The 18110-nt window shown below is 37.4% G+C and overlaps 1 protein-coding gene across 1 annotated transcript; it reads left to right on the top strand.

Annotated features, from left to right (window-relative positions):
• Positions 1 to 15652: 15652 nt before the first annotated feature.
• Positions 15653 to 17799, top strand: LOC137728844 (BEACH domain-containing protein A2-like). The gene is made up of 6 exons (XM_068467626.1): positions 15653 to 15834; positions 15976 to 16041; positions 16328 to 16442; positions 16567 to 16956; positions 17073 to 17131; positions 17379 to 17799. The coding sequence occupies exons 1-4, from the start codon at positions 15667 to 15669 to the stop codon at positions 16608 to 16610; spliced, it is 393 nt and encodes a 130-aa protein (XP_068323727.1). The 5' UTR covers positions 15653 to 15666; the 3' UTR covers positions 16611 to 16956; positions 17073 to 17131; positions 17379 to 17799.
• Positions 17800 to 18110: the final 311 nt, after the last annotated feature.

Genomic DNA, 18110 nt, shown 5'->3' with positions numbered 1-18110 from the left:
CATTGTTTTACATGCCGACACTGATTCTGCTGGAATTTATTAATTACCTTGTTTCAATTAGTTAATGTTTTTTTTTTTTGGTCGAAATATTGTTTTATTTCAGTTGGGGTATTTTTGGATTTATGTCTCTTAAGAGTGCTTTAGTTTTGTTTATATAAAAGTGCTTGTATTCATTCATTTTATATAATTTAGTCATAATGTAGTCTTACTGATTATGTCGTCGTTTCGGTAAATTTGTACTGTCATCTATCATTTCAATTGATGAAGTATTATTCGTAATTACATTTTATTCATTCGTTGCATGCTCGAATTTTCAACAGATTCTTGGGCATATTTATCATGGAGAATTTCAGTAAAAAAAAAAAAAAAAGTGAGGAAGAATGAACATTTCCAAATTTGTACAGTCATCACCTACACTATTTAGTTCGAGCGGTGGCGGCTTTGGGAGGCTCCTAAGAATTTTTGCCATCTAATATTAATATGTAATAATGCAATATATATATTAAAAAATATTTTTATTAGTACTTTAAAATTTTATTATGCACTTCTTATAATTGTAATTTTTTTTCTTTCTAAATATAAAAGTTGGGAGTACACAATTAGATATTTGGAGTGCTAATAACACCATAAAAAAAAAATTGTTTTATTATATAATAATGCTATATATTTAGTGAAACTTAAAGTTAAAGTTTTTGAAGCTATTTTTCTTGTTTGATTGTGTCACATCCTGGCCTGGGCCCAACCAGATCCCGGGCTCGACTCCACCGTAGCACGATATTGTTCGCTTTTGGCCTCGACCACGCCCTCACAGTTTTGTTTCTAGGAACTCACATGAGAACTTCCCAGTGAGTCACCCATCCTGGGGATGCTCTCGCGCGAACTCGTTTAACTTCGGAGTTTCTACGAAACCGAAGCCAGTGAGTTCCCAAAATGCCTCGTGCTAGGTAGAGATGAGAATATACATATAAGGCTTACATGATCCATTCCCCTGGCCGGACGTGTGCCGACGAGGACGTCGGGCCCCTAAGGGAGGTGGATTGTAACATCCCCAGGCAACGAAGCCATAAAGTATAGTGATGTGAAAAATGTGAATAAATTTGAACCTAAAAGTGTCTAAAGACTAGAGTGCGCTGTGAGCGGGAATGAACCCATTTCACATGCGACGTTAGAGCATAAGTAAAGTACAGTAGTGTGGGTAAGGATCATACCCTCAGAGGTAGCCACCCATACTGAGATTCTCCAAGAATCCTCATCGATACGAACTTTTAGTAGCTAAAACCTGGAGGGGCCAAAAACAGAAAATATGAGTGGGCAAAACCAAAGCTTTTTAGAACCATTTCTCTTTCCAAAAATAATAAACCCTCACCGTAAAACCCGTATAATTTCCCAGAAAATAATAATACATACATATATAAAAATCAGGCTTGAGAGCAATGAAAACCAAAGTGAATGCCATGTCAAGTATCTCAATAATAAATATGTAAGCTAGGTGATGCAAATAAATATAAAAAGATATATCAGCCGAAGTCACCTAACGTGACTTGTACGGCTAAATCTATAGCTCATAAACAATTCCTGCACACGAGTCGGAACCAGATAATGTGGTCAATACGACAGGTTATGTGTAACTAAATATGCTCAAGTGTTATGATCACGTGAAGGCTGTACGAAGTATCGCAAGTCACCTACGAGTCAGAACCACCTAATGTGGTTTGTACGACAGGCTGGCACTTGCCTTGGATCCAAGGTGAGCGTGTGGTACGGAAGGTGAACGATCACGTGAAGGCTAGGCCCTTACCTCAGGTGGAGCACTAACACCAGGGTGCAGGATAATGAGTACCAAATGCATCTAGGCATAACCATATACATCACAACCACTAACATCATAATGTACTCACCTGTAACTTACATGGGCTTTGTAGATGCATGACTACACTAATGCATATACTAGAATGTAACACAAGTATGACATGGCATTTAAAAGAATATGCTCGTTTCAAAACAGTTGCTGGGAAAATGTAAAGCATATATACATGTGTGTGTGTGTGTGTGTGTGTGTGTGTGTGTGTGTGTGTATAGAAAACCAAAAGCCCACTCACCTGAAGTCCGCGCTACAACTCCCTAGCATAAATATCGAGATATCTCGAATGACAGTCGCCTAAAGCAAATATCAAATCACATCATATGGATATCAAATTTAAGATCAATGTATCGATTTAACATAAAATATCATTGGCGATCCACTGGACACGCGCCGTCGCCGGTGACGATCGGCTGCCACGACTTGTTGGAAAATTCAACTATTTCTAAAAATTCTCAAATTTTACACGAATGAAGATCTCAATGAGTGAAGCAACTTTCATACCTGTGACTAAGGCCAATTTGACTGAGAAAAAACACCAATTTAGCTCGAACCGTACGGAACCTTAAACTTGGGTATGTTCGATTGAACCTCCAAATTCACTCCAACGCCTCAAACATTCTTGGGTTTTGTTCCTAGGGTTGAGGGGAGCCTAGTAGTGGCCATGGCACCCACGGAACCCAGGGGTTTCGTTCTACTTGAATTCAAGCTCAAACCTAATAAAATTTAGTTGGAAATGGAAGAGGGGAAGATAAAGATTAGTTTTTAAGTGGTGGTGAGGGTTTGATCACTGGAAAATCGACGAAAAAATGTCGGGACGGTGGCGGTGTGGATGGTGCCCAATGGGTTACACGGGCCAACCCGTGTCTCCCCTGTTTTCTTCTCTCTTTTCCCCTTCTTGCTCCTGTTTCTGATTGGTCACATTCCTCCCTCCTTTCCTCCTTTCTCTTCTCTCCTTCTTATCTCAGCCGTCAATTTCTTTCTTTCCTTCCATCCCAGCCACACACGTAGCCTCACAGATCTTTACTCCAGAAATCTGGAGCCTTCCAAGTTAAATAAAATTACCAAAATATCCCTAACTTTAAACGTCAATAGCTCTTCCGTTATAACTCCAAATCACGTCATGTTTATGCCCACACGTCCGTAGTGATGAGTACTACAAGAATATGCCAAGAAAATGAACTTTACGTAACATGACATGGCAGTCAACAAAAGTCAACACTTTGCCTCGAAGGGCATTTTTGTAACTTCACTTATTAAAATTATAAAAATCATAAATTTTAGGAATGGGCTGTTATAATCTACCCCCCTTAATAAAATTTTGTCCCCGAAGTTTAAAATAACTTGCTAAATGTAAAATACTTGGAAATAGGGAGAAAATATGTATATAAATACATACACAAGGGAGAAATCGAGTTAGAGCGGCTGCATAAAAGAAAATGCCCTTCGGTCGTGATCGGATTGCTATTATTCCTCTTTCATGCCTCCAAGCTCATCCCTTCTTTCTTCCTCGATAATATGGTAGTACAATTCCCATATAAACCGTAAAGTTGAAAACACCAATTATTATGTAATAACATAAGGAAAATATATACATATAATAAAATATCAAGAATAGATACATATATATTAAAACGTACGATTCAAATACTTGTATTGAATTTACACCCAAGAGTGAAAATAACTCACCCAAAACTTGTAATGGTAGAAATACCCATCCAAATAAAATAATGTAGTAAGAAAATATTTGTACAAAAAATCAAAACTCAAAATGAAAATGGGTCTCATCAAACATTTGTCATGTCACAAACTTCGAGAATAAGTCTGAACTATAGCTAACTAGTAAGTGTTGCTGTAGATGGTCCATCTTACCCACTTGCTTAGTGAATCTAACAATTAAGCCATTGATATTTCAGTTTGCAGCTTATAATGCCGATAACTCATCATCGTCTTAATAAGCTAGTGAGAAGTTCCCAAGGATGCCAAAATATCATCTTGCTCCTCATGTACGAATATGCCTAGATCGTCCTATTCATGCCTCGATCGCGATACTGTACTACCCTAGAGCGCACCAAACCAACTGTTAGAAGTGCTTCGACGTCTACATTCCCACAACAAGAAGACCTTGGAGTGAAGCAGTGGAAATATACGTGGAGACGAACACATATTGCAAGAAGCTTCCTTCATGACTAATCACTAGAGTTGCTCTCCAAATCGTAGGGTATAAGATCTAAAAGCTCTGATCAGAGAAACCATATCTTTGACAAAATTCTTCAAATAATAGTTGCAATTTCAAGCCACACTTGAAAATTAATGCCACAATCGCCAAGCTCAAAACCTACATTCATTCCTTCACCAAATCCATACTGAACTGCTGCTTGGAAAATTTTTCTTGGTAAATCTGATAAACTCGTAAGAAGATTATATTCTAATGATTCCTGCTAGGATCGATAAAAAAACTGGCGCACACATCCGCCAAGTCGATTGATTGTGAATTCTTCACTGATTGAGTGAGAAACCATATCCAGCAGGCTAAAAGAACACTCAAGAAATTGAGGGTCAAAACAAGTCTGTGAAATCTAGAGTACAAGATATCAGAATTAAATATACAATTTCGATGTCTAAACATGTGAAAATATTTAACTTAATCATGTGCTAGCAACGAAAAGGTTGGAAGATAAATCAACTTGAACGATAGTTTAAGGAAGATTAATGAACGGAAACTTAAATGTTTTTTCTTGACCCAAAATTCACAATAGTTTATTACAACGATAGTTCTAAAAGTAATAAATCACCAATGATGACAATTTGCTTGATAGAATGCTGATTGGTTGATTCAAGGACTGATGGTCTAAACTGAAAGTTCCGACGTCTAAGTGATCATCCTGCATAGTTTGTCAACATAAAAAATGATATGGGGACAAATGAATAACTCAAAAGCAACTAAAATACCTTTAGTACCAGGAGATGAATCTGAGGGTATGAACAAAACTGATGCAGACTAAAATATCAAAGAATCGAACAATTTCAAAAATAAAGAATTATGCCTAAAGACTAAACAATTCTGTTGTCGTCATAAGCCTAAGGTAAAAAGGTCGAGCTTGAAAATTTGCTAACAAGGTTTCTTGATGATCGAAAAGTAACATCACAAAAGTATCCGAGAGTTCCGCATAAGGTGGAAATAGAGCTGACTGAAGAGCATTCAATATCTATGAGCTTTTCTGCTGCGGTCATCAATAACTACAGTTGCACAATCGGGATGATACACGATGGGCAATTGTAGACATCGATTTAATTCTTCCACAACCACTATCATAAATTTAATCTATTTCAAATAAGGATGTATTAGAAAAGTCTAAGATCGGTAAAGATTCTGAATACACTTCTCCTCTAAGAAACGTCATCCGATTTTCAAAAAAAAAAAAATGATAATTGTTGACCCTAAGTCATGAATAAGACGATTTATTTTGAATGGTTTTATCTAATGGAAAATATAAATGATTCTCCAGCATGCTGCCTTAGCACAGTCGAAACATCCAAAGAGAAGTTCATCGAGCATTTTGAAATGATCAATGTCATCGAAAGACATAAAGCAAAGGTAAGGTGAGACAATAGTTCAGTTGTCAGAAATTTTATTAATAACCAACCCCAAATTTAACTAAGTTTCCTTGGCCGATAAGTAAGGAAAAACACTATAGCCGAAAATCGCTAACCACTTGTCGATAAACCCGACAATACTAAGGTTACCTTAAATCTCACCACACTTCGTGAGAATTTCAACCTCCTTCCACTAAACTCTTTTTGGAAAAGGAAAGAATATCATCCACAATGATCACATCTTCTGAGATAAGTATCAATCCAAACAAAACTAATGTTTGAGAAATTTGGTCTTATTGCTGAAGCAGATGAGAAATTCGTCGAAAAGACTACTACGAAGTAGGCAGGTTAAGAAAGAAAACTCAGGTTACAAAGGATGGGCCGGCTAGATCATCAACTCGAAGTAAGGAATAACAATTTTTAATCTTCATCTGAGGGAGTTGCCAAAATCTAGGTATGACCCTAAGGTTCAAAGTTCCCTAGATAAGGGCTTGGTTGAATAAATTCCTAATCAATAAGCCTTAGTAATTAACCAAGATCTTCCAAATGGTAGGAGTAGCTCGAAAAGATGCAAGGAAACTAGTGTAGTATGAGAAAGTAGATTGGTGATAATATCTCAGGTGAGACTTTGGAACATGAAACCTGAATACTCCAATTGCATAGATGACGTCCAATTAACGAAATTCTATTGTTTGGGTACAATTTCGCTAAGGTCCGCCACTTGATCCATATTTGAATCGATGATCCAATCGTTGGATTATCACCAAACTTTAGTAGGTTATTATTCATAATATTTGAGGACAATAGGAACTGACGAATCGGAAATCCAACGTGCAAATCTTCCCGAATTGGATTCCTAAGTTCATAAAATAAAATGTTGACCGCCACTTGAATTTACAAGTGGCAAATATTCGACCGTTGGATCGTATTGAAACTTTAGTATGATGTTTTAGAAGCATAATGTGGATTTTGGAAATTACGGATCGGAAATCTGTGATGCGAATCTTTCGGATCGAGTTACCTAGGGTTGTGGACCCTACCGTCGATCTTTTACCAACGGTTGACTTTTGGTCAATGGGTCTCAAATCATTCTAGAATGTCGTTGGGGATGTGTTTTATGTAAGTTACGTGTTCTATCCATAAAAATTTTGAGACGTGACTGAATATTTGTTCTAGGCGACGATCGTTCATGATGCCTCAATATTCGTACTAGGGAGTTGTAGCGCGGATCTCAGGTGAGTGGGTTTTTTTCCTTTTTATAGTGTGTGTGTAAACTTTACGGTTTCCAGAAATGTTTTAAATTGAGTATTGCATTTCATGCCATGTCTAGAAAATGTATTATTTTTAAATGTTGCATTGTTATGAAATGTGTTTGTGCTAAATGATCCTACGGAGGCGTAGGTAAGTTCAGGTGAGTTATTATGTGATTGAAATGGTTGCATTATATGAGCATGCATATATTCATTTAGAGCTCATCATTGCTGCACCCCGGTGTTAGTGCTCTCGCCCCGGGCTAAGGTACAGCCTTCATGTGATTGTTCACCTCCCGCACCGCATGCTCTCCTTGGATCCAAGTTAGGTGCTAGCCTATCGTACAAGTCACATTAGGCGACTCCAACTCGTAGGTGACCCGCGCATAGTGCTAGCTTTCACGTGATTGTAGCACTAGACCGTACATATTTACACCCAGCCTATCGTACAGGTCACACTAGTTGACTCCGACTCGTGTGCTAGCATAGACTGATGAGCAATAGGTCCAGTTGTACAGGTCACATTTGGCGACTCTGATTAGCACGCTAGTTGAATATTCACACCTGACTTACATTTATTTTTGCTAAGATGTTGTGACATAGCATGCTTTTGTTGTCACTGCTTTTATGCATTGGTTTTTCATACTTACGTAGTATGATTTTCTGGAAACTATACAAGTTTTACAGCGAGGGGTTATAACGTTTTCAAAAGGTTTTTATTAAAACTTTATTTTCAGGCCCACTCACCCTTGTTTTTTGCCCTTATAGGTGTTTGTAGCAGAGTTTTAATACCGACGAGGATTATTGGAAAATCTTGGTGTAGACGATTATCATCGATGGTATAATTCTCACCCTATTTGACTGTACCGTACTTATGCTCTGTCATCACGTGTAAATTGGATTCATTTCCGCTCACCGCACACTCTTGTATTTAGGCACTTTTAGGTTTAAATTTATTCATATTTTCCACATCACTACACTTTATGACTTCGTCACCTTCCTGGTGTCAGCCAACATAGCTCGATACGGAGTCCTAGTTGACATTCCGGGTCAGGGTGTGTCAATCTACTTATTGGAACTCTAGACTTACTGGGTTCTCTCTCTCTCTCCCCACTCCTTTTGCTCCGTTCATGCCACATCCTTGGGACTTATTGTTTGGATATACATATATATATATATATATATATATATATATATGTGTGTGTGTGTAAATTAGTTATTGATAAATGTATATTATATTGCATGAACTATACGGTTTTTAATTACCACTACTTCTTTTGATTCAATTTTGTCTAGAGGTGGTGAGTCTATGATCGAACTTCTGAAGTAATTGTATTCGGATAAGCCCTAACCCTGGAAAATCATGATCTCACACAACATTGCATATTTAATTATGTATCGCAGCAAGTTGAAGCTACTAGAACAATTAATGGTCGTGAATTTGATATCAATATGTGGTGGTGGAGCCATATATATAGGAAGGTATTAGGTATGAACACTGATATATACTAGATATTTTTCAATGGGGGAGATTTATAAAATTCGAGCCAACATTTTTGCATCTGTTTGCAGAGAACAACTTTCATGACGCGAATCCACTATTATGTGGCGTCTCATACTATGGTGCAATGGTATGTAAATATAAGCTCACACATGTTCTTATCTCATTGTCATAGAACATCATCATGCCAATGTACCGTGTCATACAAGTTCTTTTTGTATTTGCATTGCTTTTTTGAGATCCAAAAATATGCATGCATGCATGATAACCAATAAAACCTGCGCGCGCGCCGAGAAAGAAAACGAAAAATATTTGCACATGGATGAAGCGAGGGTCTTTCGATCAATATGACTAAGAATATAGTCTACAGTATGACCATCCTACGACCAGCTCATGAGGAAACCCGGTCGACAGTTCTCAGTTTTCTGATTCACTTTCGTTAATCTCTACTATTAAACAAAATGTTGGGTGATTTTTCAATCAACTCATCTATTTTTCGTCAAAAACTGTGTTGGTGTCAAAACTCAGACGAAGTTTAGACTGGCTTCAACACATATTTTTCCTGTGTATTGCTTTCGGTCTATGCACTATGCTATGGGGAGAGAGAGAGAGAGAGTACGTGTGCCACTGTTGGAAGGTGCCAACAAAAAGTGCTTGTTTTCGTGATTCAAAGTTGTGCATAAATCTGACTTCCTAACCAAATGATTGTTAATCGTTGGGTTAAATTATTTTATGTGCGTCAAGTGAACAAGGACTAAATTCAGTGTAACTTCGTTTATGCTTGCCTAAAAAGTAAAAGAAAGCGAAATAGAAATTAATGAGAGAAATAGACTTCAATCATTATGATGGAGTCAAGATTACAAACATCACAAAGTAAACTCTAGGCTGATTGGCCATGATACGTAACTTGAAATTCAAATTGACTGGAAACGTAACGAAAGCAGTAAAGCTCTAGCCATATTCAAGCCATGAAGGTCAAGATTTTGCTAGAGGAGTCCACAAAGATCACTAGTTTCATATTGGACTTGGTACAAAACATGCGCCTTAGAGAGGAAATCAGGAGTGGTTGGAATTACACATCAACCGAATCATATCACAAGATGGCAAAGCTATAAAAGTTTTAGATATCAGGGATCGTAGGTCGCATTTGCTTCGAATAAAGGTTTTGAGATTGTAGCTGAAGAGCTCAAAGAGATTTGTTGAAGAGCAATTAAGTTTGTGCTGAAAAATAGTTGAGTTGATTGAAGAATAACTCAAGATTTTGTTTAATCCTGTATACTGAAGTGAAACGACCACTAAAACAAATGGTCAAAACTTAAAAGGAATCTTCTTTGTTTTTCCTCGTACTTTTCCCTTACATTTGCCGGTTATACAAAAATACGAAGGTGCCATTTGATCAAACCATTTTTTTTAAACTTTGATTTTTTTCAAAAGAAATAGGACTAAAGTGAGATGGACAAGGAAATAGCTTTGACGTGTTTGAAGGTGTTTTTGCTTTCCTATTTCAGTTGGGAGTTTAGCATTTGAAGGTGTTTTTGCTTTCCTTAGATTATTAAAAAATAAATCTAGGTTAATTTTTTCTTTTAAAGTAATTTAAAAAAAATTACATACAATATCATAATTTAATTTTATGAACATTTTAACTTAAAAATATTTAAATATTGAAAAATCAATAAATTTGGGTGAATTTTGAGTTAAATTATTTTAACCGTTGGATTTAAATTTGGGCCTTTAGATTTTTTTTTTATCGTTAGATTTGATTATATTCAATCTCAGCTGTTGGATTCAATAAATCCTGGGAAACATACCCATGTGGGTGGGGTCCCGCCGGTGGTGCCCACACCATTTTCTGGGTTAGATCCTGGGGGGAATTTGGCTTTTAGCTTTTAGCCCACACATTTAGCATGAGATGGGTTAGGTCTTTTTTTGGGTTGGGGGAGGGGGGGAATAAAACCTAAAAACTAGTATTTAGCTCAGGGTTCGGTTTGGTCTCACGGTGTGCAACTTATAAAAGGGGAAAAAAAAATGCAGCAGTAAGGGAAACGAGGCTTCTTCAGGTGTGGTACAAGGCAGCGACAAAGCGGCAGTAATTTGGTTCTTTTTCTCTAGTTTTATTTTATGCAAAATTTCCTTATGAGAATTACTATGAATTCTTTGTTCATGGGGTTCTAAACTCTTAGCTAAGGCTAAGAGGAAGCCCTAATTATGAGTACTTTAGTTATTTGATTGTTTGATTCATGGATTCATATTGATGATTAATTTTCATCCACTAGTTGAATTGCAATTTTAATATTTGGTTTTTTGTGCTTGACCATAGTCTAGGATTTTGATATTGAAAATGCGTTGCACAATCATCATCATATGCATATATGTTCCTCTCAACTTAATTACGGATTATATAGATATACAAGATCTTAAATATAAAAATATATTAGTTTTATGGTAGACCTTCAATTTTTTTTTTTCAATTAGACAATTACTGATATTGGGTGTACCCCACCTGTTTTTTTATTCCCAAAATGCTAATAAACGTTGGAAAGCAAATGCTTTGGGAAGAGTGCAATTTCATTCTTCCCCTTTAACCTCGTTTGGTAATCACGCCATAGATAAATGAGTTTGGTAAGTAAAAACGGAAAATCTAATTTGGAATTTGATTAATCTTAAAATTCTGACGTGGACAAAAGCTAAATACTTTCCACCAAAATTGTCAGGAAACAATGAAAGGAATAAAAAAGGCTGCATAAACAAGGTTTTTTTTGTTTATAATAACAATGTTTTATTTTCTTTTTTTCATTCAAATATATAGGGTTCAATTAACTAATATAACTTTGTACGTTAGTCTTTTCCTTCCCCACACAATATAACGTTCCGTAAAAGTTCAAAACATTCATGAAATTCAGCACTTCAAAAGAAGTAGAAACCTGTCTTGCTAAACAAATAAAACTTGAAGACAAAATGCAATTAACTTTTGTTTATAGGTCCACTTAGCTACTTGCTAAATGCAATTAACTTTTGTTTGTACCACTATTACAAAAGGCCAACTAGCACACGCGTAATGTATAATCCTCCAAAAACATGAGTTCTGGCCACCACAAAAGAAAGACGTGCTGCACAGACACACACCCAAAAACAGAGCCCGAAAAAGAACCAACCGCCTGCTATCAAACTTCCCTTGAAAATTCTCATTAATTCTTAAGAACTAGAATCTACTCAAAAAGTAACTGCCGTTCCTTAAATTTTTCAAACTCCTTGAAATGTCTTTGATTCTCATGCCGCGATTACCCCTCTCACTATCTCCCTTGACATGAACCGAGGATGTCTAACTTTATCAGCGTTTAGGAAACAACTTTGTCAACTTCTCCGGTACTCGACTTGGTCCATGTTCTTTCTGTTCATTTAAAAGAAAAGGAAAGAAAAGGTTAGAAGATGCGTGCTGACAAGTAGGTATTAATTTTGTAGGGTGATGAGACTCACCTTTTGTAACCGCTTTGCATGTTCCCAGTAGTGCTTCATACAGTTGTGCACATACAATAACAAACTTTCTGCAGTTGTATAACAGGAATTGGAATTCTGAGGACTTCTACCTTGGCGGAGTCGGCGTTTGTTCTGTTGATAATTTTTCACAGCCTTGAAAACGACATGGTTGTCCACTTTACATTGCCAGTCATCATACTTCCAATTACCAAATTGAGCTGTGAATGCCCCAATCATATCAAAGGTCTCGTCTTTATGGAGTGTGTAAACGTTTGCAATTAGCTGCACCTTTTCCTTGCTGCTCCAGAAGGTTGAATTACTGAACATGTAGAACCTCACCAAACTTATGTTGCTGATTTTCCCGTCTTCATGACAAATATTAACAGAATTTGTGAAACTTTGGAGGAAAGACTTGTGCTTTTCTATACAAACAGTCGTCAACTCGTCCAACGTCCGACCTTCATATATTTGATCGATGAGATAACAGAGATCATCAGAATCCTTGTGCCATACATGTTGTGATTGACCTTTAGTGAAATAAGACAAGAAAAAATTGATAGTTATTAAATGAGCATCCATGATAACTAATCGTACTGATCCGGAAACCTCCTCTTTCTTTTTGCTGGTCATATCTACAGTCAACATATTAAGTGAATATCGAGTTTAATAGTTTTATATAAACAATATATCGTAGACATCAATAATACAGAAAAACACAATCAATCCACCAAATTGAATAAAACACAGTTTAATTAATACAATTTTGAGGCAGATGTTGCCATTGGTTCAACATTAAGTGCAGAATACAGAATATGGAGTTTAATAGTTTTATCCGGGAAATTAAAACACAGTTTAATCTCTAGAACCCCGTTCCAAGATTGACTACCAAATCACAGGGGTTGGAGTTAGGTTTGGGGGACATTGATGGGACGGGTAATATATATATATATATATATATGTAGCATCAAGCTAATATAAAAATGCTAAGCCCTAAATTAGAAGGAAACCAAGATTCAGCTAGATGAATGAGGAGTTTCAACAAAGAGCTTGCGAACCGAACCTGGATTCTTCAATTAGAGATTCAAGAGAAACCCACAGAAATCAGAATCGAGCTTCATGAACTCCTGTTGAAAAGCACTGTGGACATCATACCCTAAGATCGTAAAAGAAGAAGCTGACAAATAGAGAAAACGGACGGTAATGACCGAGTTGGAAAGAAGCGGAGAAACTCAAGAGTGTTATGAACCAGCATTGTGATTACTTCAATCACAAGGGAAAATGGGCATTTGTAATAGGACCAAAACGTAAGTCATTCAGGACTAATTTGTAATTTAACATACAACACTTGTCGATTTTTTTTTTTCTTTCTTTTTTGTGTTTGTGATTGAATTTATATTTTTTTTCCGGGGAAACTGGTCCAAGGATAGGACATAATTTGTTTGAAATTTTGAAGAAGAGCGGGGTGTTAAAGAAAATTATTCGAAGTATTATCCTTCAACTCCTCCTTCTCCCCAACCAGCTCAGCCTTCCAATGACCAACTCATTTCTTCCGTCCTTCAATCCAACCCTGACATCGACAATAAGAAGAGGAAGAGAGTAGCTTCAATTCATCCTGATGTCTTGCGAGAAGCTTCATTGGAGAACTTTGATGGAGTTGCCAAGCATGTCTTCAAGAAGCTCCGAGCAGATAAATTGTGTCAAGTTAACTCTTCCTTATCTTCCAGCCATCATTAGGAACTTATTAAGACCCTCAAGAAGATCCAAGATGTAGCGGAGAAACTCAAGGTGCTGAATTCTTCTTTGGTGTCAAAGCTCAAGAACTCTGTTGAAATAGATTCCAAGTCCTTAGTTAACCTTTTTACTGCATACTACTTGGAAGGTTTCAAGGATTGTAAGGCTAAGGGCCATCGTTGGCCCCATGCCCGAATGGGGAAAATTTATTAAACCAAACCAAACCAAACCAACTACACCAAAGAATAAAGCAGCCCACCGGTCCAAAGTGTTCATGAATAGGCCCAATAGAGAACCCGTTTTTATTTGTTCGCAAAACCGACCTGGCTTCTTTCCCTCGTCTGCTCATTTCCACAGCTCCCTCTCTCCCTCTCTGTAACGTTAGATATTCAAACTTTCCTCCTCTTTCTTCTTCCAGGCTCTTTTTATCCGACTCCGCCCGACATGCCGGCGCCAAATTAACTTGAACTGATCCCTGCACGTCCAGTAAAACGCTTTTCTCCTTTCAACCTCAGTTCGACCACCAGCTGCTTGATTAAATGCCTCAACGACGCTGGCCACTTCAATGTCTTTGGTTACTTGCTCCTCAAGTTAGAAATAGGCAAGTTAGGAATTGAGTGGTAAAATTTTTTGTGGTTAAGATTCTTTTCTGTGAAGAAATTCATCCATCATTGGACAACTTCGGTTTACCTTTCTGCTCTATATGTTCTCGGAATCCTCAGCTTCGAGCTTGTTCAAATGCCGGGCTGGTTTCTGTGTTCTTTTGGGTTTTCTTCGTTGGCCAAGTGGAGTTTACAAGATATTTTAGGATTACCAGGGAGACTTGCAGTTAAAGGAACCTGCTTTTCAACTGTGGTGGGAACAATCTTGGTCCAGGCCAGGCTCGAGATCCTTCTAAATTAACTGGGGACATACAGAATGCAATTGATGAGCATAGACTAAATGATGCATGGAAGTTGCATGAGTAGCACTTGCAGACGGAAAATTTTCCTATGAAATATGTTATGAATGAGCACCTAATGAGTCTTGTCGAAAGCTTTCGTGTTCAGTGGCTAGCTTGAGAAGGCTTAGGGCTGGTAGAGCATGCTATTGCAAAAACAAAACAGAACTTGTTAGAGGAGACGCTGATTTATCTGTCTTTTCGTCTTGCCAAAGCCGGATCACATATTCCTGCATGCCACTGTTTTGAGAAAAAATGGTAGAAAATGGAACGGTTCCCCCTATTGCTCCCTGGTCTGCAATATTGACCTGCATGTCTCGAACAGCCCAAAAGGCTACTGATTGTGATCAACTATTTATAGCTGAGAAAGGTTATGACGGTGATGCTGGCCAAGTCCGTCGGCTTGAGGTAGCTTTTAATTAATGGTACACAAAACCATACATGTTTGTTACACATGGATCATGGATGTATGCAAAGTTTGATTCGGAAAACACAATAGGCTTAATTCCTGTTATGTTGTGTTTGGTACAAGTATAACCTGTAGCATTTTTTGAATCGTGACATTATTTGAACATGCCAGGATTTGCTGTTATTCTAACATCTGTATTTTTTCCCTCCTCCACAAGTTCTAGCTTCTAGGGTAGAATTTCTTAATTTCACTAGATTAGGATACCTCTTTGGTTGTGACAGACTTAAGTGATTTTTTTGTCCTTCATTCATACCGTACGCTGTCTATGCTTGTTTCCTTTTTCTTGCAGCATATTTATAAACACTCCCTCCTTGATTCGGGGATATTGTGCTGTCTCGTTCATATTCTCAATGCTCTTCTGGATCCTGATGAAGCCAATCAAAAGCAAAAGGCTACTGATCGTGATGAACTATTTACAACTGAGAAAGATTATGACGGTGATGCAGGTCAAGTCCGTCGGCTTGAGGTAGCTTTTACTTAATGGTACACAAAACCACACATGTTTGTTACACATGGATGTATGCAAAATTTGATTTTGAAAACACAGTAGGCTTAATAGCTGTTACGTTGTGTTTGGTACAACCGTACAAGTAGGACCTTGTACCATTTTGAAGCGTGACATTTTTTTAACATGTCAGGTTTTCCCTGTTTGAGGTGTATATTTAACATATTTGAACTACAGCGTGTAGTAGCGCGTGACATTTTATTCATACTGAACTTAATCTTTGCTTGTACATTACTGTGCTCTTGTATTTGTTAGGTTATCGGTTCATTGTATGTTTTTAACCTTCTTTTTGTTGCTAACCTATAATTATGCGGGTACTGGTGATTGCTGTGCATATTATGAAAGCATTGGCAAACCATCCTTTGGCAGCACAAAGTTTGATTGAGGATGATTCTCTTCAGTTGCTTGTTCAGATGGTTGCGAATGGCTCTTTGATAGTCTTCTCTCGACATAAGGAGGGCCCAGTTCTGCTGCACAGCATTCAGCTTCATAGGCATGCCATGCAGGTAGATACATTGCACGTATTGCCTTCCCTGTTTGTAAAGACATAGTTGGATAGCAACATCTTCCACAGTCTTAATCTTAAATTAGTTTTTAGAACCTGTAATTCGGATTTTGTTTGTGCTAAGTTGTGGTTATCTTTCCAGATTCTTGTTCTTCTCTTGGTCAATGGCAACAGGAGCGCAGCAAAACATATTCGCAAACATCATCTGGTATGGTAATATATTATATGCGTGCACTGCATTGACAATGGTTAAATCCTAAATATACTAATAATGACTGCGCAACTGACCATGCATACCGCACATATGCCCTCTAATGTTGGATAAGCATATAGTTTTATTATCTATCAGCAACATAAGCTAGCCAAAGATGACTACACAGGCTATGCTGACTGTTTTAGTATGTATTATTTTCAAATCATGGCGTGATCCAAGCTTTTCTTGTTATCGTTTTAAAATTATTCTCACATTATGATTTTATGTTCCCTCTGTGCAGATCAAAGCTCTTTTAATGGCTGTCAAAGATTTCAATCCTGAATGCGGTGATTCTACATATACCATGGGCATCGTGGATTTGCTGCTTGAATATGTGGAAGTCTCATGTAGACCTGGTAATTGGTTCATCGGCCTTCCATCTTTTCGTTGAACTAAACATCTATTCCTTGTGCTGGGTTATTTTAATGTGACTTTCTGCAGCCTTAGTATGTTTTGTTTCTGATATAATAACATTTGTAGCCAGTAGAAGCTGGTGGTGTCTGGCTTGGGGAGGATATACGTAATGCCAAACAAAGAAAAGCTCTTTCATATATGTTTCTGAAAGGTACCAAATGTTACTTTCTTTGTAGCATCCGACTTCATAGAAAAGAATGAATTGGGCGGGGAAATGGAAAATGGGAGAAAATCCATTTGATCCTAGTGGGAGAGAATTCATTAGGATATGTTTTGTTTCCTATTTCGTTACTTTCCATTCATGAGGAGATGTGCTTGGCTGGTGTAAGAACTGGTTCTGCTGTATTTACCTCTCTTTCACCAGCTTCTATTGAACACTTGTTACCTTTCAGAACATATATGAAAGAGTTTTTCTTTGTTAAGTAGTTAGATCTGATGGTTTCATCCTTTCATCAGGTACATTTCTCTTACATTATGCCTGTGAACCCTTATTTCCGATTGAATGTTACTTCTTCCTCCAAAATAAAATAGAAAATAAGGGTCTTATTTTTCCTTGAAATTTGTGTTTTCAGAGGACGTGATTGCGGGTCATGAAATGTTGCCATGATGAAAAATTACCCGTTACTTTGATGTAAGTTCATGGATGACAAAACATAAGTACCATCGCTGATTGAATATATCGTTCGTATGTTTATCGTCCTTGTGTCACTGAAAACTTGTTTTTCCTCATTTGATTTTTGTTGGATTCAGTTACCAAAATCGGTTGTCAATGTCATTCATGTCTGAGTTGGAGACCTCTATTTGGTTTTAACTTTGATTTTTTGGTCCTTCATCCGTACTGTATGCTGTTCATACTTGTTTCCTTTTTCTGTTTGCAGCCTATTGATAAACAATCTCTCCCTTGATTCGGGGATATTGTGCTGTCTCATTCATATTCTCAATGCCCTTCTGGATTCTGATGAAGCCAATGAAAAGCAAAAGGCTACTGATCGTGATGAACTATTTAAAAGTGAGGAAGATTATGATGGTGATGCAGGTCAAGTCCGTCGGCTTGAGGCGGCTTGAGGTGGCTTGAGGTGGCTTTTACTTAATGGTACACAAACCCATACATGTTTGTTACACATGGATGTATGCAAAGTAGAACCTTGTAGCATTTTGGATCGTGACATTATTTGAGCATGCCAGGATTTGCTGTTATTCTAACATCATGTCTTCCTCCCTGTTTGAGGTGTATATTTCGCATATTTGAACTACAGCCAGCCACTAGTAGTTTTTTTCATACTGAACTTAATCTTTGCTTGTACGTTATTATGCTCTTGTATTTGTTATGTTATCGGTTCATGGTATCTTTTAACTTTCTTTTTGTTTGTAGCCTATAGTTATGCGGGTGGAGGGGAGTGCCGTGCATATTATGAAAGCACTGGCAAACCATCCTTTAGCAGCACAAAGTGTTTTTATTATATTTTTTTGGGGTCAAACGATAGATTTATTAGATTAGGGAGCGGACGGGATTCAAAACTCATGCCGTGCTGCAAGGGCAACACTCATCTCTACTATTGTGGTAGAGGGCCATTTGCAATTTCCTTGAATTTTCCAAGTCCAAACCAATG

Source organism: Pyrus communis, chromosome 1, assembly GCF_963583255.1.
Source record: "Pyrus communis chromosome 1, drPyrComm1.1, whole genome shotgun sequence".
Lineage (NCBI taxonomy): Eukaryota > Viridiplantae > Streptophyta > Magnoliopsida > Rosales > Rosaceae > Pyrus > Pyrus communis.
The sequence above is the reverse complement of the archived record's forward strand: the minus strand, read 5'-3'. Positions and strand labels throughout refer to the sequence as shown.

Coding starts and splice junctions, on each gene's coding strand:
- LOC137728844 (XM_068467626.1), top strand. CDS start 15,667: ATGAAAGCATTGGCAAACCATCCTTTGGCAGCACAAAGTTTGATTGAG. Junction 15,835..15,975: donor TTCATAGGCATGCCATGCAG/GTAGATACATTG, acceptor TTATCTTTCCAG/ATTCTTGTTCTTCTCTTGGT. Junction 16,042..16,327: donor ATATTCGCAAACATCATCTG/GTATGGTAATAT, acceptor CCCTCTGTGCAG/ATCAAAGCTCTTTTAATGGC.